Raw genomic sequence first — 27,358 nt, forward strand, 5'->3', positions numbered from 1 at the left:
CTTTGTTGTTTCTAGTTGGCTTTTTATTTATTTTCACTTGTCAATAAAATCGACGTAATTTGCATTTTGATTTGTGCGCCTCGCATCAACATGGAATGAAAACAAATCGAACGCTAAATCGTTCCCCATATCGTCAATTTGCCAATATCCATATTTACGTCTTCATAATTCATAATTTGCACTCAGTCTTTGCAGTTTCACAATTTTATGTGCCGCCTCTCTCAACGATTTCTATTTTTATGGTCTAAATGCTAAACAGAAAGCAAACGCTAAATGAAATTAGGGGAAAAGTCTTTATACTCTTGAGATTATTTCAAGTAAATGTTGAAAACTTTTTATATCAGCTTGAAAACTAATTTGAAATTATATAAGCATTGTTCTAAGGGTTTTTATTTAAAATTGTATATGAAGTAAAATATTGAAATTATTATTTGAATCCTAACTGTTTCATTTGGTTGATATCTAGGCTAAATGTTTGGCTGTGCTTATTAAAAAGGGTGTATATTGGTGCGCAACTTTGGTAGAAATAAGCAGTTGCACTGCTTATTACCGACCAGTATTTTAGTCAGCAATTCTGAATTTAGCATGGCTAAGCACCATTTGGAATTGAACACTGCTTGAATTCTGTCAATACATCAAGCAGTGTGGCCATACACTATCTGAGACCTAAACCAGCTCGCATCTAGTTAGGAAAATTTCCCTATACCCTTATTTTTGTGGATTCTAATTGGAGCTATGCATAGCATATACACCAACCAATTGTTGTCCGAAGAATTTAAGCAGTTCAACTGATACGTATGGCATCGTCGTCGGGTGTCATATAATTTATATGACACATACAGCATACCAAAAATTGTTAAAAATTGTTTGATATATACAATGATATACTCGATAATGTGGACATTAATTTCTAATATTAGAAATATCTCCAAAATTATGTTAAAAAATTAAAAAACTGAAATTGCTTTTTTCGATATGATTCTAGAACTAAAATTTATTTTAAATTGCAAAACTTATAAAATACAAATGGGTTAACACAGTAAATACATCTCTATGCACACTCTTTACTATAGATACACTTATCAATTATGTTTACATAGACACGAATCACAAGCAACTAATACGAAATTTAATACTCTATAATTAGGAAAATCATTAAAAAGAAAATTGTTTTTCACATATTAATTTTTTTTGGCAAATTAGAAGTCGCGTGTGTGTGTGTTTGTGCGAGTGTGTGTTTTTCTTTTTAGCAATTTACAAATTGAGCTAATCTTCAGCTAACGTAACTCCGGCTGGGGGTAGAGCAGCTTCCCATCAGAGTAGCGCATCAGGGTCATCATCTTGAGCATGCGCAGCTCCTCCTTATCCCGGCTGTTGGTGGTGGTGCTGCTGCTGCCACCGCCGCTAGTGCTTTGATGGGGATGATGCGGGGGCGGGCGATCTGCTGACTGGTCGGGTCTTTAAAATACTCAAGTCATTAACATTCTCTAAAAAGCTTTTGTTCGCTGACAATTGTTTCACGCTCTGAACGTCCTTTTTCAGCTCCTCCATGTCGCGTTTCAGTTTGGCGCGTCGATTTTGGAACCAGGTGATAACCTAAGTGCACAGAGAGAATCATTTGAATATTGCGGAAGACTCAAGTACACTCAGAGAAAGTCGAGGCAAGTCAATTACTACTCTATAATGAAAAGGCGAAATTTTGTGTATTTTGAAAATTTACTAATTTATCTACCAAATGTATTCATACTGTTTATAGAGAAAATGCTATAATTATATGGAGTTTCCCTAAAAGACGTTTTTTTTTTTAAACAATACAATTTTAAAGTTTTCTCAATTACTTTTAGTTTTTGGCTTTTGATTTCTCTAAATGTATTTAATTTCTTGTATTGTCAATCCCAATTTCTCACACAATGTTTTTGGCTTTCTCTGAGTGTATCCCGATCTTTATGATCATAATTTCAATATACTCACCTGCGCATTGGACAAGCCCAAGCCGGCGGCGATCTCGTCTCGATCCGCGGGCGAGAGATACTTCTGGTAGAGGAAACGTTTCTCCAGCTCGAAGATCTGTTGGTTCGTAAATGCGGTGCGAGATTTGCGCTTCTTTTTCGGGTTGGATCTGGTCGCAAAGATGCTCAGCGTGGCGGGATCTGTAAAGTGTGAAATGTATCATAAATTATGACGGGAGATATACAGACCGACCTCTTATTATGGGCAATACAAAACCCAGAAAAAAGGTTTTCAAGCGAAATAAACTATTTAAAGTTTGAGTGCCTCTATTAAGTTTTATCTATCTCACCATTATTTATAGACTCTTGTTCCACTTTCAATTCAAGTCTAGTTAAAACAATTTCAAAGCGAAATCGAATTCATAATAGAATACCCCTGTACCGTCCCCTCCCCCTCGTCTCATAAAAAGGGCGTGGAATTTGTAGCTTCTTTGTTTTATATCTATAAATGTGTATATAGCTTGCGTTTGCTTGATGTGGCCCGATCATCAAGTTTTTATTACCCGATTCACTCGATACTTTTCTTCTTCTTCTTGTTCAGCTCTTCTATTTTATAGTTGATTTCCTTTATGATTGTTTTCTTAAGCGTTTCGCGTTTCGGATTTGTTTTGTTAGCATGTTTAAAGCTAATAGATGAATGCCTGCCTGGGCATCACATTTAAGCTTTGTTTATTTATTGACCCACGTATCTGGATGAAATGTTGCCGTGGGCCTTTATTAATGCATAAATTGTGCCCCAGACATCGGCCTGACGAATGAACGCATTGGAATGAACGGAAATGGCGCTGCTCCGTCTTTTTGGCAATGGCAGCTGCTTGGCTCAAATTGTTGTTAAACAACGCAACGAGCAATTAACAATTGAGTACGCGAGCAGCTAAGGGTTGCTGCTGAGTTAACCCAAAGCCATTTTGACACCCTTGTGATGTGTTTATCGTCAAGTTCATTTATCTAGACTGCTCGGTCAATCGCTCTGTCTGTTGGTCGGCCGGTCGGCCGGTCGGTCGGGCCAACACGCCCTTTACGAGTAGCGCTGCCGGCTGAAGGAAGCACGCGCATTAGCCTTTACCTTGATAAACATACGTACATAATACTATATTATGTATGGATTGTCGTGTAAGAAGTGCTTCGTATTTTCCGAGTCACGATATGATAAACTTAACATACTTGATCTGTTAAGGTTGAGGAATATGCATGAAGTACATCAGTAGATTAGTATCAAAGCAGCAGATAGGGTAGCATGGGGAAATCTATATTGTATAATATATGAAAGGTCAAATAAAGAGTGTATCTTATGCATGATATTATTCAGTCAGGAAAAGTTTAAGCGGACGATATATAAGAGATCGCCCTCAATATCAAGGTTGGAGTCTATATAGTTATGTTTCTCTGGCGTAAAGCAAACTATCGATGGTTAAACTTTTAATTAAAAACAGAGAAAAAGAGGGGTGAGAGAGTGCGTGGTCGTCTATCGTCTATCGCCTATTATTCAATAAATGTACTCTGTACACCAATCAATCAAGTTTTGGCCAAAAAATGTAAAAATCCGATGGAAAAGCAGGCATTACCGCTAGTTGCCAATTAAACTTTTGGCCAATGAAGTACGCCTCTTGCTGCCAAAGCTGGCAGTAAGCCACGCCCCTCATTAGAGTGTTTTCGCGGCTGCACTTACATTTACATTTGGGTGCGCGTGTCTATGTGTATGAGAGTGTGTGTGTTGGCCATTTGTTGCGCTTTATTAATTATGACCAAGTCGTGCTTCTAGTCACACATTCGCTGCTCAAATTGGCCAAATGAATTATGAGAGTGTGTGGGCGGGAGTGGGAGTGGGTGTGGCATGAACCGAACAAACAATGTCATCAGCATAACTAATCAGAAAGACAGCCAAGTGACAGAGAGAGTGGGAGAGAGAAAGAGAGAGAGAGAGAGTGGGTGAATGGGACAGAGAGGAAGGGAAAGACTAGACTCTTGCTGCTGTTGTTCGTTCCAAAATAAGCATAAGTTATGTCAACTGCCCAGCGTAGCTAATTGAGAAAACAAACTAAACAAGCACGAGCTTATTTAAATAAGGTTGACGAATCGTATATACACTTATTGAAAATAGATGTAGAGTATGTACTATATATATTGCTAAAGCTATTTAAAGGTAATTTCAAACATAGATTTAATGGTAGTACTATATACTATTATCTAATACTTCCGCAATTATTACTACTATTTACTAAATAATAACTATATTATAATAAATACTACTAATTACATTTACTACCTAAGAGATGAAGGAAAACCATCTTTGCAAACTTGTCATAATTATATTTGTAGCACAAAAACCTTATGATTTAACATGCAATGCCACATGTCTTAAAATTATGATATTCCCAAAAGTAGAGTATAATGTGACATTGTGTAGGAGGAAGGCAGAAGGGCTTGGTTCATCTAGTTTGGCTCAGCTGTATTTTCGCTGCGCCAACTGACAATCGCTGTATTGTCTTGTATATATATGTATATGTATGTGTTTATACAACTCTATAGTATGTCTGTTTCGTGCCTTATCGTGTCGATCAAGCATTGGCCATTAGGCGTTGGCGGTAATTAGTTAAATTAAGTAGCTGCAACGTGCGCGCCAACAAATTGAAGGCAATTCATTAAAGGCAGAGCACACTGTGCAGGCACAGGTCGGGCAGCAGCTGAGCTGATCTCGCAAGAGTGTCAAAAGGGGGAAAATGAAGAGCCGCGCAGAGGCGCGCAGCCGGACAGGCGGCTATTATGTTAATTAAGAATCGAGAGCAGAGAAAAACGTTTCAATTAAAGCCAGCTACAGATCAATCAGGCATCGAGATCAAATCTGGCTGCAATCAGGCCGCCAGCTAAGCCGCAGCTAAAAGCCTCGAGGAGCATTGAAGTGCTACCTAAGATCTTTATCGGGGCTAGGAAAAGTGTTTTGATTTCACATGGCACAAGGTGCTCTTTCACACGCTCATCAAATGTGTGGAGGAGCGCGAGAGACTGTAAGATGAGCTGCAAGGTTCGAATCCCGCATGACTCGAGGAATTTGTTGCCCGACTGTGTGAGAGAATGTGCTTGTGTGTGTCGGGTACGGAAGACTCAATTAGAAGCCGCTTGTGAGGATTTATGAGCAACAGGAATTCGGGCAGCTTGTCTTCTTCTTAGCCCGGCTAAATAGCTGCCAATAGCTTTATAAGTTTCGCCGACAAACGCGGCTGAAATTATGACAAACCGTCGACCTTCGAATGGGATGCAAAAGAGCCGCGTTGAGTCGCAGCGACAAAGAGTTTGGCTAAAAGCGCTAATTATACGCCCCTGGCCCCCGATGCAGAACAGAGCCCAAAGCCCCAAGCCCCAAGCCCCAAGCACCAAGCACCAAGCACCAATTCCCAGTCGGCCACAAATTGCGTTGTCCAGAAGCTCGAAAGCGTAATCAAAAACTAATTTTAATCCTGTTTGGGGCCACGCTGATGAGGGATCAGATTAATGCGACGCACTCACGAAGGGTGAGAGGCAGCGGGAGTGCGGGAGAGAGAGGAGAGAGATAGAGAGAGAGATGGAAAGAAACAAAGGCAAACGGAACTCGGCCTGAGTCCATCGACGATCAGTTTTAGCGGTAGGTCCACGTTAATTTATTCTAAATGGCTTTTTGAAATCTCCCGAAACAACGCAAAGAAATTTACTTATGACGTTCGCAGCGCAGTCGCAATTCCAGTGAACAAAAATAGGGAGTGCTTGACTAGCTAGATGCCCTAGAAATCGGAGAATTTCTGATCAAATTTTAAATTAAACATTTATTTTAACAATTTGTTAGTCATATTAAGAATGTTTCTTAATATGACTAACAAATTGCTGAAGAGTTAATTGAAATGGGAAGTATGTATAAAAATAATTGATCCAAGATATACAAATATTGTATTAAAATCTCTTTTCATTTCCCTCTCAAAACTTTTGCCTCGCTTTGAAATAATCCTCAGTCGAGCCCAAAATGCAATCACCTTAATCACCTTAAAGCTGCTTACAGGGTATATAAACGTAACTTAACCACAAAATCTCAGATCATATAAGCCAGAGAGAGAGAGAGAGAGAGAGAGAGAGAGAGAGAGAGAGAGAGAGAGAGAGAGAGAGGGCAGAGTTAGCTGCTGCTGCTGCTGATGATGATGATTCAGTCGAATGGCAGGCCGTGCTGCATACCTTTTCTCACTTTTGGCGTGTCTGCGTGTTGTTAGCAACGAAATTGATGAGTTCGAGCAGGTTATAAAACTCGATATCTTTTGGCTACCTTTGTTATGGCCACAGCCACAGCCACAGCCACTATGGCTGTTGTTATTGTTGCTGTTGTTGCTGTTGTTGCTACCAAAGAGCCGAAATACAATAACACACAAATTAATATAAGAAGATGAGACAAATTTAGCCGCCAAACAAAAGAGAGTCGCTGAGAGAGTCGATGTGAGGCAAAGGTAAAAATTAAAAAATAAAAAACTCAAAAATAAATATATGTATGTATATGTAACATTTATGTATATGTATTTATAAATAAACCTTAAGCGCAACGCTCCATAACGAGAAAGTTATAAATTTCGGTATTTTCATTTGGTCTTCGGGCTTTGAGGCTCGCATTCAACTCGTGGGGTCTGTAACTGTCATCGTTGGCTGCTTGTTTACACGCTCTTGTACAACTTCGTGGTAGTCGATGGGTAGCAGGAGGTGGAGGAGGAGGTGAACTAGTGGAGAGGGCGTCAAGGTAACTAGCTTGAACTAAATGCCAAACGAGACCCAATTCTCGAGCAGGCCATGAGTCTGCAATCTGAATTTGCTTCTTTTGCCAATTGGTCAACTAACAAATTAAACAAATAGTGGTATGGGTATTACGGAAGTTTATTTACTGTAATGATCTGCTCGAAAAAAGTGTTGTAAACAAAAATAGAGCAAAGTAAATGTGAGTTAAGAAAGTGCGATTCCTGCTTCCAGTTGCTTGGCTTCACTTAGAGAACATTTTTTATTGACCTGTGGATGATATTCTAGATAACTGCAATTCGAGTTGCATTCTCCAACTGTCGGATCGTTCTACCCGCAGAGTTTCCATTAGGTGCTTTGCATATTGACTGCTGACATGGCTTTCGCCGTGGAGTCGGTTCTGTGCGCTGTTCTTTGGAGCTTTCTACTGCCGGCCCTTGCTTGTCGAACGTTCTCGGGGACATGTTTGCCCGCAGCTATTTTGATTGCCGAGTCTTTACATCTTGTAAACATAAACATGTTCAATATAATTGTTCGATTGCTGGCAATTTCGGCTGCCAGAGAACATGTCAATGGGCCGCGGGGCCTGTAATCAAGAGCCTCATCGGAGCTGCAGAGCTGCAGAGCTGCAGAGTTGGCTTAATTTCTTCATATTGTCGAGTGACTTTCTTTTCTTTCTTTCTGCATCCTGCTAGGGTATGGGCATGGACATGAACGGGTATATCAAACAAACCGTTAGCATGCCATGTTCCTTCATTATTGATGGGCCGCCTCCCAAAATGAAAGAGGAGGAAGAAGCGAGCGCCAGCAATTCATCAAGCAACAGAAACTGCTTTCACATACAAGCACAATATATAATTACAAGCTTATACATGTGTATGTATGTTCTTCTTCTCTGATGTTTTTTCTTTTTTTTTTGATATTTTGATTGATTTTAATGGCTGGCAAATCAATTGCAATTGCATTAATTCAATAATGAATACGTAAAGCTATTGCCCAAGTCGCAGCCATTGGACCATGGACCATGGGACAGACGACCACACACTGCTCCCACTCTGCGGATGCGAAGCTGGGAGCAGAGCTTGAAGAGGAAAAAATACCCAAAAGAAACAACAAATATGCGACGTCTTCGTCTGCGTCTTCGTCTTGGTCTTCGGTTTAGCTTCGTGTCGGTGCAGGCACAAAGCGTCGGCGCTCTTTGATCAGCATATATAAAATACTATGGCCACGCCCTTTAAAAGGTAGATTAAACGAGATGGCGCTCGGCCAACATATACTTATGTTTAACGTTACGTAAAGAGCAATGAAGTCAGTCAGACGACGGACGATCGACGATGGACGATGGAAGACGACGACGATGACGACGCCGGCAACGGCGACGGCGACGAAGACGACCTTAACTTGGACTTCCATGGTCTGCATGACGCTTACAGCCCGAGGCGCATTTGGCTGCAGTCGCACGATTCGCTCAGACAGTGGGTCGAAATCAATAAATGCGAATTGGCATTGGCTAGATTAAAGCCGGGGAAATCTAGAATAGAGTCCATTTACTTGATTTTAGCTGCCGAGAGTATCGGAAAAGGATTGCAGAGCAATAATAATTTAATTATCAATTAACAAAAGTCGAATGAAAGAAGTAGGAAATCAGATTTCTAACTAGAACTGAGGGAATATTTTAAAGAGAGTTTTCCTAATAAACTTTGGGTGTTTTAGTATTATTCCCATGTTTAACTCAACCTTAAATCTAGTTTAATTTACGAAATTAATGCTGAATGAAATCGAAATAAGTTGAGATAGTTTGGAAGATGAACAAACAAGATATGAGTTCAAATTCTAGGCTAGTCTTATATATAGTAGTCTGAATCGATGCATATTCAAATTTAATAGTTTTCAGCGCCGTCTACCCACTGCCTTAGATGTAATAATATGTAATGATAAAAGCTGATTATGAACTGTTTATATAATTTTCGTGCCACAGTGCGAGCAACGTTTGGTCCAGAGCAGAAATAATAAAAATTATGTAGCGTTGCAATTTGGCTGCAGAAAAGATTCTCCAAAAGGGGGTAGAGGTAGAGGAGGGGGGAGATCAGACTCCCCTTGTGGAGCGAGTGCTGGTGCACTTGGCGGCACTTGGCAACATTGGACAGCAGCCACTGCCGTTGCCCGTGCTACATCATTTTTATGTTTGCACGGCTTTTACGGCTCTGCATAGGGAGTCCTCGGGAGCGGGGAGTGGGAAGTGAGGCAGGCTGTGAGGGCAGCGAGAGCAGTGTGGCGGCATTGTTAAGTGAAAATCTGGATGTGCAATCGCTAACATCAGCTAACAATGGTCATCATCATTAAAATGCGATCAAAGCGCGGCGCGTTTGGAAGAATGCTCGTTGCGCGATCTTGCCTCCCAGCCTCCCAGCCCCAGCCTTCCAGCTCTCCAGCTCTGCAGTGCCTTGACTTGTCCTGGGCACTGATTGAGTGACCTTCCCCTGTGCTCAGCTGCTCGGCTCAATGCTCAATGCCCAATGTAGGCCAAACGGAGGCTGAACTGGGCCGGACCGATGTTAGTTGGCTTAATGTCTTTATAAGTAGCATGTGCACGTTCATGTATATGTATATATGTATGGGCTATGGCTACTATGTAGTTATGTAGCTTGCAGCTCACAGAGTAGACGATGAAGAGGAAGAAATAAGATGCTTGTAATCAAAACCGTTTAAAAAACTACACACTAATTGAGTTAGAAGTTCGCTGGGACTTTGAACTGGCCGCCAGATGAAAGAGGCCGACTTTTTATTGGTGGCACAACAAAAAGCGTTGACAACAGCATAAAGCCAACAACAATGGCCCCCGGGCCGTTGTAGACGATCCATAGATGAATGATTCGATCTACAGAGCGAGAGCAAGAGAAAGAGAAAGAGAAAGAGAGGGACAGGCAGGCGATGATGATGCGTTGTTGAATTAACCACCGCTAACATGGCCCAGAGACATTGTTCAATAAACTTCGGTAACTTAGCTCTGTTGCTTAATGAGCATTCACTCAATTCGTATTACAATAAAGAAGAGGAAGACTAAGAGTGAGAGAGTCAGTGGAAGACAAAGCGTTGATATTATGACAAGCTGTCATAAATTACAAATTAATGAATCGCCGACTTGCTTTAGCCAGGATCGTTTTGCCATTCACTCTGACTGTCTCTCTCTCTCTCTCTCTCTTTCCTTAGCTCTCTTTCTTTCACTCTCCCTTTAAATCTACATGAGTTGTTGTGGTCGCACTAGAGAGGCTCTAACCCCGGCTCAGTTGACAGCGCAGCTGGAACTGCAGGTAGCCGGATAGCTAACATTCCATCTAGATCTTCGACGATCTTCGATTCACATCAATTCGACTTTATGCTGAGATGGACTCTAAAGGGTATATTGAATTTGCAGTTAATATGTAACAGGAAGAAGGAAAATAAGAATAATGCAATATTTAAACCGATCTGTCTATAGGTTCATATGCACCGATAACGGAAATTTGGAATGAACAAATTACGTAAATAGATAGGCTAAATCTAATATAGATATTCTCCGCTGTTCATATCGATAATGAACTATCTATAAAACTATTTCTGTAGCATAATTCGAACCGCTTTCAGGGGCAGCATCGTGTGATGGATTTTCATTGAGAGCCCATTGACCTCTTCAATAATTTGCCCAATTCTTTTAGAGGGTATCTACCAGTTGGGCTTAGCTCAGTCATACGGTCTGCTTATTGTGCTGCTGCTGCCTGGCTTCGGGTGACGGCTTTGCCACCGCATTGACTTGCCCACCTTACACCTTAGAGTGGAAGCCAAGATCAAAGAGCGCACTGCCGACTTAATAACATAAATTAATCTTCTCATTGTTAAGCGGGGAGAGTGAGTCAGAGGGGCAAAGAGTGAAAGAGTAAGAGGGAGATAGAAAGGAGAGGGGCTATATATAGGGGAAACATGTTGCATGCGTGCCAAAAAGCAAAAACATAAAAAAATTGGATTGGAACACGCAAATGCTATGCAAATCGGCAGTCGATCCTTAGCTATAACCAGATCCACTTAACGCACAGCCAAAACGGCATTTAATTTGATTTCAAATTTCATCTCTCAGTTTTAATTTGAATCTGGTTTGGATTTGGCTTTGATTTCATTCATTATTTTATGCTTAGTCGTGGCTGTGGTGTGAATGAGCTATAAGAGCGAAGTTCATCAAAGGCCGAGGTCGTTGGGCAAATCGAATTAGTTTGGCCAAAGTTAGATTTTGAATACCCTGTACAAGTCGGAATGTGTTAAAAGGGGTATATTGATTAGAAAGCGCTGCTCTAAAGAGAGGAATTTCTTTAAATAATTTTGATGCAGAGAATATATAGTCAGGTTGTCAAACAGTAATTTCGGTATTTCAATGAATAATACCGTAATGTCTAACATGTCTCTATTGTATACTTGAATTCAAAACCAGAGTATCTGATAGTCATGCACTCACGATTGAATCAATCTTTTCTTATACTCGTAGTTTCAGTGGATTTTCTAAATTTCAAAATTGAGCTAGATTCTGCATAGTACCAATCCCAGGGCATCTACTAGCCATGCACTCTCTACTAGATTAACCTTGTTTTATTTTCTGATATCTTTTTTGGTGCGATGCGTGAGATCAAAGTAAACACGCCGGCAAGCGGCAAGCGGGCAAGCTGCGGAGCTGCGGCAAACGTGGCAAATATGTAGAAGTAGATTTTGATCGAGCCATGATCATGAAGATCGACTGAGATGATCAGCTTGATCTGCAGTTAGGCAGCAGCATAGCACCCGAGCAGCACCCGAGCAGCAGCAGCAGCAGCAGCATCAGGCATAAAGTATTTGAAATGACTTTCCGGCATCGAGTGGAAAATGAAACGAGCGCAGCAAATTAGCTAATCAACGCCCATTAGTAGGCAAGGGTATTGGAATTTATGATAAATTTCCGTTAATGCGCCGGCACGAGCAGAACTCACAATTCAAAAAACAGCAAAAACAAAATCGAAAGAAAAGAAAAAAAAAAACAAGTTAATTTTGAGCCTGAGCTCAGGTCAGCAATCGCTGCTGTGATAAAGCTGGCAATTTTATAACGCCGCAGCAGGACGACCAAATGTCTGGCTATAAAACAAGTGTGTATATGCGAGTGCGTGTGCGTGTGTATGTGTGTGTGCGTGTGCTAATAACACATAATTTTCTTGTAAAACAACCGCTGCGCATCGTTATCGTTATCGTTATCATTATTGCGAGTTTTTATGTGCGCCTGCATGTTGACTGCCAGTTGGCAAAAAGGCGTTGGCCAGCAGAGCTCCCCCCTCTGCCCACTTCTTAGGCTGAGCCAAGTTGGTTAAGTCGTGGGTCGTCGACAATATTATCTTATTTATGTTTATCGATATGGCCCAGCCAGATAAGCAGCCAATCGATTGTATTACTTATGGAGTTGGGCTCGTAGCTTGCCGTTTTAGTGGGCGCCATAAAACTAATTGACGTGCGACGGACAAGCGATTGAGAGAGAGAGAGAGAGAGAGACAGAGAGAGAGAGAGAGACAGAGAGAGAGAGACAGAGAGAGAGAGAGAGAGAGAGAGAGAGAGAGAGAGAGAGAGAAAGATCGAATTTAATTTGATCAACTTAAATCCACTTCTTAGTCGCATTTTTTAGTTGGTGAAAAAATAAAATTATTTTTAATATCTTAATTATATTTATAGAAGCTGAAGGCATAGGCTTGATATTTTATCTATGCTATATCTATCTACATATATATATATATAGATCATGATCAGCACTTGGCAACAATTTATGTGTCTTTATACGATTATAACAATTTAAATATATAAAATATGAGTTTTAATATCCATGTACCTACTTTATCTGCCAGAATCGTTCATTTGCTTGATGGATAAATGAATGATCGTTGGCTGATAAGATATATCGTGTCCGTTAGCGACTGTCCTTATGCTAACTAAAAGTACAGTAATATATGCATATATAATATATGCATGCATGTTGCTTGGTAACAAGTTCCCATTCGCACTCCGAACTGGACATTGGCAGCGACTTTTTGCGAGTTGCATGTGAAACGCGCGTGGAACTAGTTACAGTTATGGCAAGCTTGGTCGATAGCCATAAATTAAAGTATCAAAATGCGTGCAGAGAGAATGAGAGAGAGAGAGAGAGAGAGAGAGGAGTGAGTTGGGTAAACTGAAAGAGAGAGAGAAAGAGAGAGAGAGAGAGCGCCGAGGTGTTGGAAGAAGGCGTTGGCCACCTGACGACATGTCTGAGCCAATTGTTAAGCCGTTGATATATTTGGCTAAGAAGCAAAATTGTTAGTGTGTCTGTGTGTGTGTATGGTACATGGCACATGGCATAGCGCGAACGCGAGCGGTGGGCGTGTCGCGCCTTTTGCGTGTGTAATTGCAATGCTTGTTGAGGCAGGCAAAAAACAAAATGCGGCTGAAAAACAATAAGTGCTGTCGTTGGTGTTGTTGTTGTTGGTGTTGGTGTTGCAGCTGCAGCAAACAACAAGCAGATTTATTTAATTGCTAGAAACACACTCACACACACACACTCGCACCTATACAGGCACATGAGTTGTGTGCGCGAATATGAAAATGCGACAACTTTTTTTTCAGTCATTGCCTCTGTCGCTGTCGCAGTCGCAGTCGCTGTCGCCGTCGCAGTCGCCGCCGATGTCGCGTCGCGCTCTTTGGAATTTATTTAATTAAATCTACGCCCCGTTGACTGCCGGCCGAGGCTCTGATCTGCCAAATACGCATAAATTGCGCAGTTTATGCATTTATTTATTCGTCTCTCCCATCGCCCCTGCCCTGCCATGTCTTGCCCTGTGGCCGTGGGGCATTACGCATACGCCGCGCTCGCCGGCGCCCCGTGAGTCGCCAACGAGCGTCCGCAACTGGGCAGCAAATGATGTCTTATGACGATTTCGTTGTCATTTACAAATGCTGCGCTTGCAGCTGCAATGCAACGACAGCAGCAGCAGCAGCAGCAGCAGCAGCAGCAGCAACTGCGGTGCCTCAATTCAATTGGCTTCGAAAATGCCATTCAATTGCCTTCACCTGGCCAACTGTTCGCAAATTGACTTAAATTGTTCGCTATTGGCCATAGGAAAGTGCGTTTGATAGGTGCTTGGGAATTGAGTTATAGTAACTGAATTACAGGGTATAAACATTCCAGTTGCGCTTCAACTTTATATCTTAATTTATAGGCCCAAAGCGGGTTTGGTAATGCAATTTTCACTCAATTTTATTTTCAAGTTAATTGGGATTCCAGCTACCGTTAATTGGATTTATATACATATATTATCTCTGAATCTTTATCTCTTAATCGTTTTATTTATATATTTGTTTTTTGTTTGTTTTTTGTCTTTTTGTTTATTATTATTATTTTTTGTATTAAACAGTTAATGATTACATATAATTAAAGATGTAAAATGCTTTTTCGAAATGCAGAAAGAGGCGTAGCAGGGCTCATAAAGTAGATGTATTCTTGATGAGCTATGTCGATCTAGCATTCGGGTCAAGCACTACCTGCAATAGTATTTAACATCTTTTTCTACTCAACCTTATATTTATTATAGAATATATTCTCCAAATATTTCAAATACTTTCAATATTTTTCAATTTACGCAAATATTTTATTAGTTAGGGCATATTTAGTATATTTCTCGATATTGTGTTGCATCGAGTCTAAGGATTAGGAAATGCTTTTGTATATCGGCTCCATGCTCGATGAAGCATCGTAAATCCAGGCGAATATGGTCCGTCTTGTCCAATTTAAATGGTAGCTGGATGCCGCGTGTCCAGTGCCAGCTGCCTGGCTGCAGAGGCCTGGCTGGGACTCGCTCTCAAGTAGCCTGGTCATTGTAAGGCTTGATGGCCAGCGAGAGGTACTGGATACAAGCATAATGGGGAATACACTGTATGTGTGTCTGGAGGGCAACAAAGGCGCATAGTTAAGCATAATTTAATAGATACGCGGCCAAGTTTTGCAGTCGCTTTATGGTTGACACTATTGTCTAGGCCAAGTTTGTGTGTGCCTGTCATAAAGTGATGAATGCATTATTATTATTATTATTATTATTGCTATTATTGTTATCGTTGCTGTTGTTGTTGCTGCTGCTGTTGTTGCTGTTGTGCATAGTTTGTTGAGTCTTTGTTGAAAAGCGTTAATTGAGTGTTGCGAATGTGCAACGGCAATTGAAATTGTTTATGACTTGCAGTTGTTGTTGTTGTTGCTGTTGCTCGACTCGCTGCCTAACAATGTGCAGCAATTGCGCTCAGACTGAGACTGCGCTAATGGAACACCGGCATTAGTTAAGAGTTGATCAGCGGTGAGATCTAATTGAGCGACATTTTGTACATAGTTGGAAAATATCGATAGTTGACAATACGAGAATAGTCATAATAATATTCACAATAATGGCTATGAGTACGATAACTATAATTTGAATGAGAATGATTGAATGTGATACTAATAATAATTGAAATGACAATGATCATTTAATCATAATAATAATAATATTAATACAAAATATTCAATTCGCTTCAGCTTGCATTGAACAAATCGTCGAAAATGCTTGTTAATTTATTTTGAGTAACCAAAGAGTAGCAAAAAGCGAAGCAAAGGAAAGTGCGTCCAGTTCGTCTGTTGAGTCGACTCCACTCGACTCATTCACATTGCCTAACAATGGGCTTGCAGTTGCTTGCAGACAGAGGCTAATGGAGTACCGGCATTACTTTGAGTTAATCAGCGGCGACATCTAGCTGAATGAGATCCTGCACAAAAGGATTGCCGCCCTAGGCAGACGCACACTCGCAGACACACACACTTGACAATTTCGATCTAATTAGAGCCTTGGACAATTGGTTTGTTTTTTGTTTGCTTGTAATTATTTCTGAATTGAGTTGAAATGGAGGCACTTGGGCAACTGCAGCCGCAACTGCAACTGGCGCTACCGGCAGCCACTTGAAGGCGACTCATTGATTCGTTGCTTATATTTAGTGCATTTTAATTGCCGTAATTAGCGAGAGGCATTCAAGTGGATTCTCAAGAGCTTCAGCTGCCGTTACTCTTGCTGCTGTTGCTGTTGCTGCTCCCAGCTATTGGACTCCAACATGGCCGACAAGGCGGAAGCGATCGCCCCGGCTCAGTCATAAAGATACGCCATAAATTAACACCAAACCGATTAGTGAAAAGTGCCGATCCATATCGGGGGGACACATGTTTTTTGTCTGCACTCGGCATATTGGCGCATTAAACTCAATTAATCCGTCGACTTTGATGGTCAGCCTCGATAGCGGACCAGCGGCTATCTCTAATGAGGTACTCTCTGGGAGACTTCATTCGGTTTTATGGTCACAGTTTACAAGACATTCGAATGCTTGTTAAAGTCGTGTAATGTCCGAATCTCTTTAACATGCTTGCTGTGATCGTAACTCTGCTCTAATTTAATTGTTTGACCAGTCTATTAAGTGTCTAGTGGAAGCAACTGCAGAGAGTGATCTTCAGTGCTTCTTCTTCCCAGGGAACGTAGAAGAAATGTTTGTGAATTGGATACGAATATATAATCGAAGGCGAATATATGTAGTCTTTGGCTTACTTCTTGACTCTATGCTTCTCACCCTTTATAACGAGGACGGTTCAGGTGTGTGTTTCTTAACGAGGCATTACTGTACTTACAAAATATGATGTTTTTTTTTTTTTTTTTTTTTTTTTTTGTGATTTTTGTATACTAATTTATTTAGCATGTCATGTCAGCTCGTAGACATGCCACTAAAATGATAAACTCCCAGGCACGAGTTAAGCCCCAACTTAAGTGGCACTCGGGCAAACCCTTGCGAAGCTTTTTTTCGGCTAGTTGGCCCCTGGCATTTATGTTTAACACTTTAATTGTGATTACAAGCTACAATCAAACAACAACAAAAGCAGCAAAAGTATTGGAATCGAGCGCTCTTCGGGTCTTTGACTGGCTTTATATAAATATATGTATGCGAGTATATACCTACATACATATATGAATGACTAACTGACTGACATTGGCAATCGAGCCGGCGGCTTTGACTTCCACTTCCATTTCCACATCGAGACTCTGGCTCAAGTTCTGGCTTATGTTGATGCATGTTTAAGCAACAACAACAAGCGCGTCATGTCGCTGGCTTTATTAAATTACTTGTCAAAAGTGCATACTCACACTCACACTCACACACACACACACACACACACAAGCACTGAAAGGCACGCGAGTCGTGCCTCCTGAGCTGGCTTTAACTGCTGCCCGGTTCGTCTTTGCGTTCGGTCGTAGAACATGAAACAGCCCGACGAGGTGACGCCTGCACACATAAGCTCAACTAAGCATCTGAATACGAGGGTATGCACTGGGCAGTTGGGTGTGCCGAGGGTGTGCAGGGGCTCGGCCAAGGGGGCGAAGTATGCATATCGCATAAGCATATGTATATGTGACGCCTTTCGTTTGCCATAACAAGACTTGTCACAACAATTGCGCTTGAAAGTCAAGCGAGTGAAAAAGGAAGTAAGGGGCTACTTAAGGAAAGTGTGTGACTAAAGTATACCCTGTACTGAAATGGAGGGAGATAGAAAATAATGAATATAGTGAAAGTGATGAATTGATACATAGATACGGATTGTAATGAGATATAGCTAGATAGACAAACAAGTGGACAGACGAATGGAGGTTACATTAGAAATTACGATATATTGGTTCTAGACAACACTTGATTCGAGGAGGTGTATAATGGTGAGCGCTATAGATATATGTATATCTCTATCTTAAGTACAGGGTATATGAAATAAAAAAAATCAATTATTGCCAATGGTTTTTTGCCGAGACGCAACACGTCTACGCGTCGTGGGCAGCGACACCCCCCTAGATAGTCCGCTCCACCCACCCGGCAACGCGACAGCCAAATAGCCAAACAGCTCAGTGGGGATTAATTAATCTTGTCAACGACTGCAAGTCATTTACCAGCAACAGCCACAGCCACAGCAACAGCAACAGCAAAAACAACAACAACAACAACTGCAGTCGACAGTGCATCAAATAGTCAAATTAATTTTCTTCACACTTTTATAAACGATTAAGCAAATACACAGTGACTGCTAGCTATTTATGTACGTACGCCCTTTGGGCTGCTGTAGGCGGATGAAGGTGTTAAATGTTTTGTTGACAATGGCAACGGCAGCAGCAGCAGCAGCAACAACAATAACAACAACTCGCATACCTTTCCACAGCTCGTCGTCCGCCTTTTGTGTGTGTTGTTTCGGTTTTTATGTGTCGAATATTTCGGGGAAGAAACATTTTTCACAGCTTCCTTTGAATTTAGCGTGAAGTTTGTCGTTGAAACTGAAATTGTTGTTGTTGTTGTTGTTGGTTGTCGGTTGCTGCTGTTGTAAACAACTTGTGCACTTTTCCAAATCACTGAATTTCTTTTCAATTTACGTTTTTGAATGCTCGAAATTGTTGGAAATTCGTTATGCTTTTTATTATGGCATTTGGATTAGCTGGGGCAAGCGCAGCCGGCTGATTGTGTACTTATGTGTTATGTCAAAGGGGTTGAATGTGATTGGAACATGGACTTGACTCGACATGGGGGAAGGGGAGTGTAGAAGTAGCATAGATGGCCAACTGGGGAAGGAAGTGAAAGATGGTGGGGATGGGAGGGCGGAAGCGAAGGCCAAGTAGATTTGAAAATATATTTATTGACTGAACGAACATGTGAGTGATGCAAGTAATAAAATTAGTCAAACAATTGGATTAATGTTGTCGATTTATATATGCCATAATATATTGATATTCATAAAATAATATTGGTCAAAATAACAGCATAAAATCTTTAATGAAACATTCTCTAGCTTCATTCATATAACAATATTCCATTTCCTATCAGACTGCCTCGCTGTGAGCGATGCCTCTACTGGCTGTCCGAGCTAATCAACTGAAAACGATATCACTTTCCATTTATATAAACAGACAGTTGTTATTGATGTTGGCTCGACTGCAGGCGCAGCTAATTGCGGCTGCTTAGCTGTAAATTTTGCATTACAAAGCGCATTCATCTTGCATCAAACGCTGCCCCGTCCATCAGCTGAAGCACCTGCCAGCGCATCGAATGGCCTCGCCACGAGAAACACCTTGTCTGGGACACTTTTGGCTGCGACTTCCTTTTGGAGCACTTCACTCACTCTCGCTGCTCCTTAATGCCCGGGCTGCAGCCGTAGCTGTGAATAATTTGCCCATCCGCTCGACTGCTCGTCCGGCTCTTCGCTCTCCACTCCCCACACTCCACACGCTCGTTTGTTCGGCATCGTTGCTAATGATTCGAATGCTTTAATTTATGCTGCCTTTCTCAGCATTTATCATCAAAGGCTCCAAGTATATGTGGCCCGACCTAGACAGCATTACAGTGGGCCAAATCTACAGGGTATTCATATAGATTCAACTGTATCTGTATCTGTATCTGTATCTGTATCTAAATCCAAATCTACAGGGTATTCATATAGATTCAACTGTATCTGTATCTGTATCTGTATCTGTATCTGTATCTGTATCTGTATCTGTATCTGTATATGTGGCCCGACCTAGACAGCATTACAGTGGGCCAAATCTACAGGGTATTCATATAGATTCAACTGTATCTGTATCTGTATCTGTATCTGTATCTGTATCTGTATCTGTATCTGTATCTAAATCCAAATCTACAGGGTATTCATATAGATTCAACTGTATCTGTATCTGTATCTGTATCTGTATCTGTATCTGTATCCAAATCTACAGGGTATTCATATAGATTCAACTGTATCTGTATCTGTATCTGTATCTGTATCTGTATCTGTATCTGTATCTGTATCTGTATCTGTATCTGTATCTGTATCTGTATCTGTATCTGTATCTGTATCTGTATCTGTATCTGTATCTGTATCTGTATCTGTATCTGTATCTGTATCTGTATCTGTATCTGTATCTGTATCTGTATCTGTATCTGTATCTGTATCTGTATCTGTATGCTTACAGATGCTAAATCTCATGCTGCATCTGTTTCTTCAGCTGTACCTATACGTATCTTTAGCTTTCTGATGTATCTGCATCTCAGTGTACCTGTTTGGCGTAGAGGTGGGCTAATTGCCCACACCTTGTTGGCGGGAAAACTGGTTTCTCTATGCCAAGGCGCCAAGTGACCCACATAATGCCCCCGCCCATCAAGCCCCAGCGATAACGAGCTCCAGTCAGCCCGTCAGTTAGTCAGTTCGTCAGTCAGTCAATCGAAGCTTTTCCAGTGCGTTTTCCAGCCCCTTTGCCCGGCTTACTTTGCTGTTTTCGGGCCTGGGCTGTCTCTGAACACATCAATCTCCTCACTGCTGACTGCAATTGCATTGGGCCATGGCTTGCCGCGGGGTCAACTGTTGGGGCAATGCAGAAAATGCGTTTTTAAATGGCTTTTTATGTGCGTGGCGCGGGCTTTTGATGTTCCTCAAAGCCAAACACATGCCCAAAAATTTGCAGCTCAAGTCTGCAGTTGCTGCCGCTGCTGCTGCCGCCGCTGCTGTTGATTAATGTTTGGCATAAACGCGAATGCGAATGTGAATGCCAATGCGAATGAGAATGTGCGAATGTGAATGCGTTTTTAAGAGCTTTGACAAGGTCCTGACTCGCCAAGGGCCGCCCATATGTCTGGCAATGGAACGGACTCCGACTCGAACTCCGAACTCATTTGTTTTGGCTTCCTTCTCTCTGGGCAACAGTTGGGCCTCCCATATGGTTTGTCCTGATAAAGTTATTACCACTCTCACACACTTATTCTCTCTCGCTCTCTCTCTCTCTCTCCTTCGTTTGCTCTTCGCTGGCAACTGTCGATGCCTGATTTTCGCTTGTCTCTCGAGTCTTTTATTGGGCCGGCTCGCCGGCTTTGATCTTGACGGCTAAGAAAAATGCAACTTGAGCTCAATTAGTGCTCATCAAAAGCGTGCAGGTAACACCTTCAGTGCGTTGCTTTTGCACACCTTTTATAAGACCGGCGTGCGAGTGTGTGTGTGTGCATGTGCATGTGTGTGTGTGCTGCAATTTGCTTAAAGGCTCTGCGCGGACCACCCATTTGTGTGTGTGTGGCATGCATCCCCGCGGCGGGGGCAGGTTGCGCGCAGTGAAAGCAAATGGCAAAAAGGAAAACTGAGCAAAACAGAATCTGTTGCCACGCAAGTCGCAAGTCGCAAGTTTTTTCTCTCGCATTCTTAATGGCCAACTAGAAATGCAAATCTTTTATGGCCACACAACACGCGAATTTTCTCAAATAAAATTCTTACTAAAATATTTTTGAATTTTTGATTTTTTCCTTTTTAAAGTTTTTAACTGTTTGGACATTTGGCGCAACTGTTAATTAGTGAATTTATGCGAGCACCAGCTTGTCAACTTGTTTGCTAGCCATGCCCCTCGAGGCATGTGCCCACTTTGCATACCCTGTTTTATATATGATTTAGTAGGGTATATTCAACAGGAGGGTATAGTCGATAGTTGTTGCCTACTTGTTACTCTAGCATTCTCTCTGCAAGTATTTCTAGTGAAAATACTTTTTTCTGCTTCTCACATCGTTTGTACAGGGTATCTGCTAGAGAGCACTCGTATGTGTTTCTTTAGCAATTTTTCATGCCATGCCGCCGCTCTCAAGCACCGCCCATTGATCGCACGTTCTAAGAATGTTGTTTTTAATTTTTTTCCGCTTTTTTTTTTGCGCCCGAAGTCATTTTATTAATTTTATTGAGGCAATCGCAAACGATTCGCGGTTTTTACTTTGTAATTTTTATTATAGCCATATTTCTGTTGTTGTTGTTGTTGTTGCATCTTGTTGTTGCTGGCTTTAATGTCATTAACAAATTTTTGTTGAAACGTTGCGCTGCTATTAATCATTCGAAATTAATTGTTTTTTCTTTTGTCTATTGGATTTTCTTTTTGTTTGCTTGATTTATGTTTGGAAATTGCTGTTGATTTTTGCCAGCTACTAGTTTATGATTGCTCAATGGGCGAAAATACCGCGTGATGCGCTCACCTTTTCCCGTTAAGCATTTAAATAGCATGAACTTGCATTTGCACTCGAAGGCCGCGATTCTCAAGTGTGTTTTTGTCACTGATTCGATTATAATTATTCCGAAACTATTTGCCAATCGAAGCATCGATTAATTATATTGCAGAGAGTATCTATAGCCTTGAAATTCTGTATAGAGATTTGGGTTGAGAATTGTGTGATCCTTGAGTCAAAGGTAAACAGAACCTGCACTATTCTGCATGCATCTCTCTTAGAGATTCTCTAAGCGATCTTTATCGATGTTCGAAGCGAGCAGCTAATCATCATATTATTCAATTTAGATACAGGGTATAATTAGCGATTGTTTGCTGTTTGATTTGAACAATTGCAAAGCGGAACTGCTCTCTGCTCCCATTATCTATTAGGTCTATCTGTTATTTGATTTGCACTAACTGCTTATTAGCTTATCCAAACTACACACAATTTCCATATTAATTACACACACACTCATGCACAAACGTACACACACAAATACTATCCTTATCCGATTTTGAAATGCGGGCAAATAATGCAAGTGGAAATTATAAATCAAATTGCTACTAATATGTCAGATATCTATCTGGCTAATGCCCATGCAGACATCGCTGTGCATTATATCATATTTGTATATATGGGTCTATGGGCGTGGCAGTTGAGGGGCGTTCGATAATCATGGCACGCCATTTTAAGCTGTCACGTTTCTGGCGTGTATTGGTGTACAGTGCAAAAAATTGATTGAATTTCTTTTAATATATATGTATGTATGTATCTATATATGTACTTATACATGTGGTATATATAATTTAGTCTGTCAAGAATGTATTGCACTGATTTTTAGTTCACTCGAATCAAATTTATATGTCATTCGACTGAGAATATGCTGAGCATTGTGAATCGTGGAACAGAAGTAATCGGATCTCGATTGAAATCAGTTTTCGATGGATATTAATGTGCTTAATAGCCGTAGCAAAGGCATAACAGAATACATTAAACACCTTAAACTTGAAAAATATACGATTGCTATATATCATTTGTAGTCCAAGTCCTTCGTTTCTTTTTTTCCCTTTCTGTAAATATGTCACATTCTTCTTTATTCATTCAAGATAATTTAAATTGAAAATATGCATAATTTTTTACTGTGTATTTATATGAATGTGTTTGTGTGAATGACCCTCTCCTTGCAGAGCTGTAAACAAGGCAACGCCTCGTTTGAGTTACATGTCAAAAGAGAGAAGAGACCAAAAGCCAATTATCCACAATCAAATATTGTTAGGCACTTGATGTGCTACAAATATAACACACACATATATATATGTGTATATACACATATATATGATAGATAGAAAAGACTTGACAATTGACGCTGACGTGACGAAATCTATTATTCTAACGATGTTTAATGTTAAAAAGCAATTTGCATTTTTTTGCTTTAGCAATTATATGAATTTATGCTAAGCACTTCTTCAGGTCTTCAGCCAGGTCTTCTGCATCTTCTTTCTCTTGCATGTGTGTAGTTAACACGGCCTTTTTGGCAGCAGCTTCAAGTGGGACATTAAGTATACGTCTAGTTGAACTAATTTGTTGGGACTGCCCGCATGATGTAAAATGTTTACACTGCTATCTGTCAAATCGACTGACAACTGAAGATCTTCTCTTTGTTATTGTTGTTGTTGTTGTTGTTGCTGATGTTGCTGTTGTGGTTCACACTTGGCTGCGTCTTTGTCAAGTGGGAAAAGTTTTTGCCCTTTGCAGTAATTAAATTGTAATTAGGGCTGCATCCGCTAGGCCTGGGCCGCCCGCTTCATACTCCACTTCAATTGTCTTGGCAGCCCGTGCCTCGGCCATTATTAAGTATTACTTTGTATATATATATTTATTTGTGTATATACATTTAGTTGATGAAACTGCGCCTCTTAATTGACGAGCGCCTAACGACAATTTCATTGTACCAAATCGCAACAACTTTTCAGCCATTTTCTCTCGCTCTACCCCTCTCTCTCTATCTCACTCTTTCTTTTTTCTCTCTCTTTTATGCTGCCTCATTTTCCATTTCCATTTCCATTTATTAAAGCTTTGTCGCAATGAGGGTTATTCGGCTTGTAGAACTCCTCCTAATTGCAGCCGGAAGCAGGCAAGATTCACGGCGAGTCGGCGCGTTGCGCTTTTGATCAACTTCTTATTAGCCAAGATTGCCAGCCGGATGGTCGGCTTGGCCCATGGGAAAAACTCATCCCATCTCGCAGGTCCGAGCTCCAAGCTCGTTGCGAAACCCCCCACTGCATAACGAAACAACAGAAAAATAAGAGCTCTGCATCTCATAATCACAATCATAATCGTAAACAGTCAATGCCAGTAGCTGTGCCATAAGTAGCTATCGCTTGCCGTCTGTCTGCCACAATTTGTGGCAGTACGTGCAGCGCGTAAATTCAATTTCAGTAGCTGTTGCAAGACTCGCTGTCTCTTGGCCTGGTCTTAACGAGAAATCAACGCCGCCAAGCAAATTATTGCCGAACGATACGCATGTGCCGCAGCCATCATCAGAGATCAGAGTGGTAATCATCAAGGTGTCGAGGAAGGGGCAGGGGGGCCCTGGAGGGGGTGGGTAAAAACGAAATCGGAGTCGAGTCGAAACCGTGTCGAGCAATGGATGAAATTGATTTAGCCACCTCGGCGCTGGCGCTGGCGCTGACCTCACTACTGTTTTTACGCTTTAAGCAGAATCTCATCAAGACGTAATGACACTGGGCAACAAGGAAGATTTTTCGATTGGACGACTGGGAAATAGCCAGCATATTTACTTCTTGGGGGTATGCAAAATGAAGTGAAGTTTTATATATACATAGATATTTCAGTCTTTGAATATCGGATATTCTGATATTTTTGATCAATATCAATAGAAATAAGCGATAAACGTAATACACGATTTTTTCGGTTCCTGAAAACCTTTAAGCTCCTACTACTTTTAACTTTAACTTATTGACAAATAGATTTAACTTATTAAGAAATTGATTGATTGACGATTGAAAAATCGATCAAGAAAAAATGGTAAGCGATCAAACTTCCAATCACTTTTGATTGATATAATCATGAATTTACACTAAACCAATATACCCCACTCTCGCACTGCCAATGCGTACAGCGCACATCAATTGATCAAGTGAATGCCAAAGCTGATTCAGTAGCAAATCGATTTATATTAAAATGTAATTTACTTGCGGTTGCCACCAATTGTTGCACGTTGCACGTTGCATGTAGCACATTGCACTTACCCTGCTCCTCATCGAAGTTTTTGGTCGATAGCTGGAAAAGCGCATCGAGCGGCGTATCGGCGCCTGCTGCCTGCTTTTGCTGCTGCTTCTGTTGATGTTGCTGCTGCTGCTGTTGTTGCTGCTGCTGCTGCTGCTGTTGCTGGTGTTGCTGGCCGGGCTTTGCTGCCTCCTCTTTGCTTTGGTTGGGCGTCGTGCAGCAGTCGGTGCTGCCGTTGATGCTGCTACTGCTGCTGCTGTTGGAGCGCTGCGAGCGATCGGAGCTGCCATCATCGGATGGTATTGGTATGATGGCGGGATCCATGCTCATTTGGCGCAGCAGCTGTGCCTGGAAGTGCTCCTGCAGCTGGCGCTGATAGTCCCAGGCCAAGCGCTGCTCATAGCTGTGCAGCAGTACGGGCGGCAGAAACGGATGCAAGCCGGGATGTGGCAGCAAGCCAGGTGCGGGGACAGTAACAACTGTTGCTGGTGGCGCCACTATTGCAGCTGGCTGCAATCGCTCCTCGGATTTACGCTCATCTGCCTGACCCAGTATATCGGCTATGGAAAAGCTTTTGATGCGCTCACCTGCGCCCGCTCCCGCTCCCGATCCCGATCCCGATCCCGATCCCGATCCCGACCCCCCTCCCGATCCCGATCCCTTCCGGAGCGTTGCTGGGCTGTGCAAGAGGCGCAGACGTTTGATATTGAGTGGACGCATGGTTAGTGGCGGAGGGCTGGGCGAGCCCACGGAAATTTCTGAAACGGCCGGACTGCTGCAGCTACGCGTGCCTATCATTGCAACGGGACTTGGCGTTCGTTGCGGCATCTTTAACACTAATCAAAATTTAACGTTACAATTACGATTTAGCGTCAATTTTCGTCTCACACAAAACGTTCGATAAAAAACGCGTCGGCAAAAACGCGGCAAGTACGGCGACTGCGACTGTGACAGCGACAGCGTCTGGCGCTCAACGTGCAACGTTCCACATTCAACAAAGCAAACGCGCGTTGCCGCTGCGACTGCTCTCGCAGCTCAGTTAAAATGGCTCTGGCTCTCGTTTGTTCTCTCTCTCCCACTCTCGCGCGCTCGCTCTCTGTCGGTCGACAAACAAGTTTGATGACGTCACAGCTGCAGCTGCGCAGTCCGCCTTCTAATTGGAATTGCCGCACAAGCAGAGGCGTGCTTTGAGTGGGCCAATCAGCGCTAAGCATACGCTCTTTGCCACATCGCTCGCACCCCCCGTCTCACTCGCACGTCAGTGCGCTCTCTGGCCTGTCAACGTGCGAGCGTCATCAATATTTACAATTTGACATGCGCTCGCTCGCTCACACGTTCGCTCTCTCATTGTTATTGCCTCTTTCGTTGGTTCCTTTGTGTGTGTGAGTGAGTGAGTGTGCTGTGTATGTGTGTGGTGTGGAGTGAGGGTGCCTTTCCGCGCCGCTGACTGTGTTAATTATCGTAATTGCTGGGGCTTCACTCTCTGTCCTCTTCACTCGCTCTCGCAGCACACCTACCACGCGCGCTCTTCTTCTCTCCTTTTTCTCTTGCTCCTGTCCAGCTGCTCGCTGGCGCACTCAATTGTCATCAATAATGATGTCTAGTTTTCAGTCGCTGCTTGTACCGTTTTAGACTCTTTTTTTGTGTCGTTGCTTGTTTTGCCTGTTCGCCGCTTGCCTTTTCGCCTTTGTGGAGTGCCTATTTTCGCCGCTGATGTATTTGCTGACTGCGGCAATTTGCGCAAAAGTCTTTAAAATCAGCTTTTGGAAGGTGTCGCCGTTGTCGTTGTCGTCGTCGGTTGTTGTTGTTGTTGTTGTTGTTGTCATTGCCCCATTCTCATTCTTATAGCCAGGCATACAGTTATACAAATCTGCATATGTGTATTTGTTTGTATATTTTGCTTTGGCATATATTCGTTTTGTCTTGGAGTTGCGCTGCCTCCATCTCTGCTGGGCTCTTCTGCCGCGTTTGTGATTGCCACACTCGCTGTCCCTTTCCCTGCGACCAACCCTTCACACTCCTCGCTCTCGTTGCATTGCATTGCATTTAAATTGATTGCAGTAAATCACATTTGCTCAGCTCAGCTCAGGCGCTGTTACGTATGTGTGTATGTATGTATGTGTTTCTGTGTTTGTGTTTTATTCAATTTCTGTTTCGTTGTTTGTCCTGGTTTTTTCCGACATATCTTTTGCATGCAAATGTCTATTTAACTGCAATGCGCTTCCAACTCCACTCGACCACGTTTTCAGCTAAGTGAAATGATGCAA

At 41.9% G+C, this 27,358-nt stretch overlaps 1 protein-coding gene and 1 long non-coding RNA gene across 2 annotated transcripts; both read right to left on the reverse strand.

Moving 5' to 3' along the window:
* Positions 1-961: 961 nt before the first annotated feature.
* Positions 962-27,358, reverse strand: lbl (ladybird late). Its single transcript, XM_089464074.1, has 4 exons — positions 25,115-27,358; positions 1,972-2,150; positions 1,511-1,596; positions 962-1,458 (listed from the first exon to the last, which is right to left on the reverse strand). Exons 1-4 carry the CDS (start codon positions 25,917-25,919, stop codon positions 1,278-1,280), a joined length of 1,251 nt encoding a protein of 416 aa, XP_089320200.1. The 5' UTR covers positions 25,920-27,358; the 3' UTR covers positions 962-1,277.
* On the reverse strand, positions 6,523-25,108 carry LOC149270162 (uncharacterized). The gene is made up of 2 exons (XR_016269058.1): positions 18,015-25,108; positions 6,523-14,812 (listed from the first exon to the last, which is right to left on the reverse strand). It is a non-coding gene; the product is annotated as an uncharacterized LOC149270162 (long non-coding RNA).

This window comes from Drosophila arizonae, chromosome 2 (assembly GCF_054131065.1).
Source record: "Drosophila arizonae isolate 15081-1271.41 chromosome 2, UAZ_ARI_1.0, whole genome shotgun sequence".
NCBI lineage: Eukaryota > Metazoa > Arthropoda > Insecta > Diptera > Drosophilidae > Drosophila > Drosophila arizonae.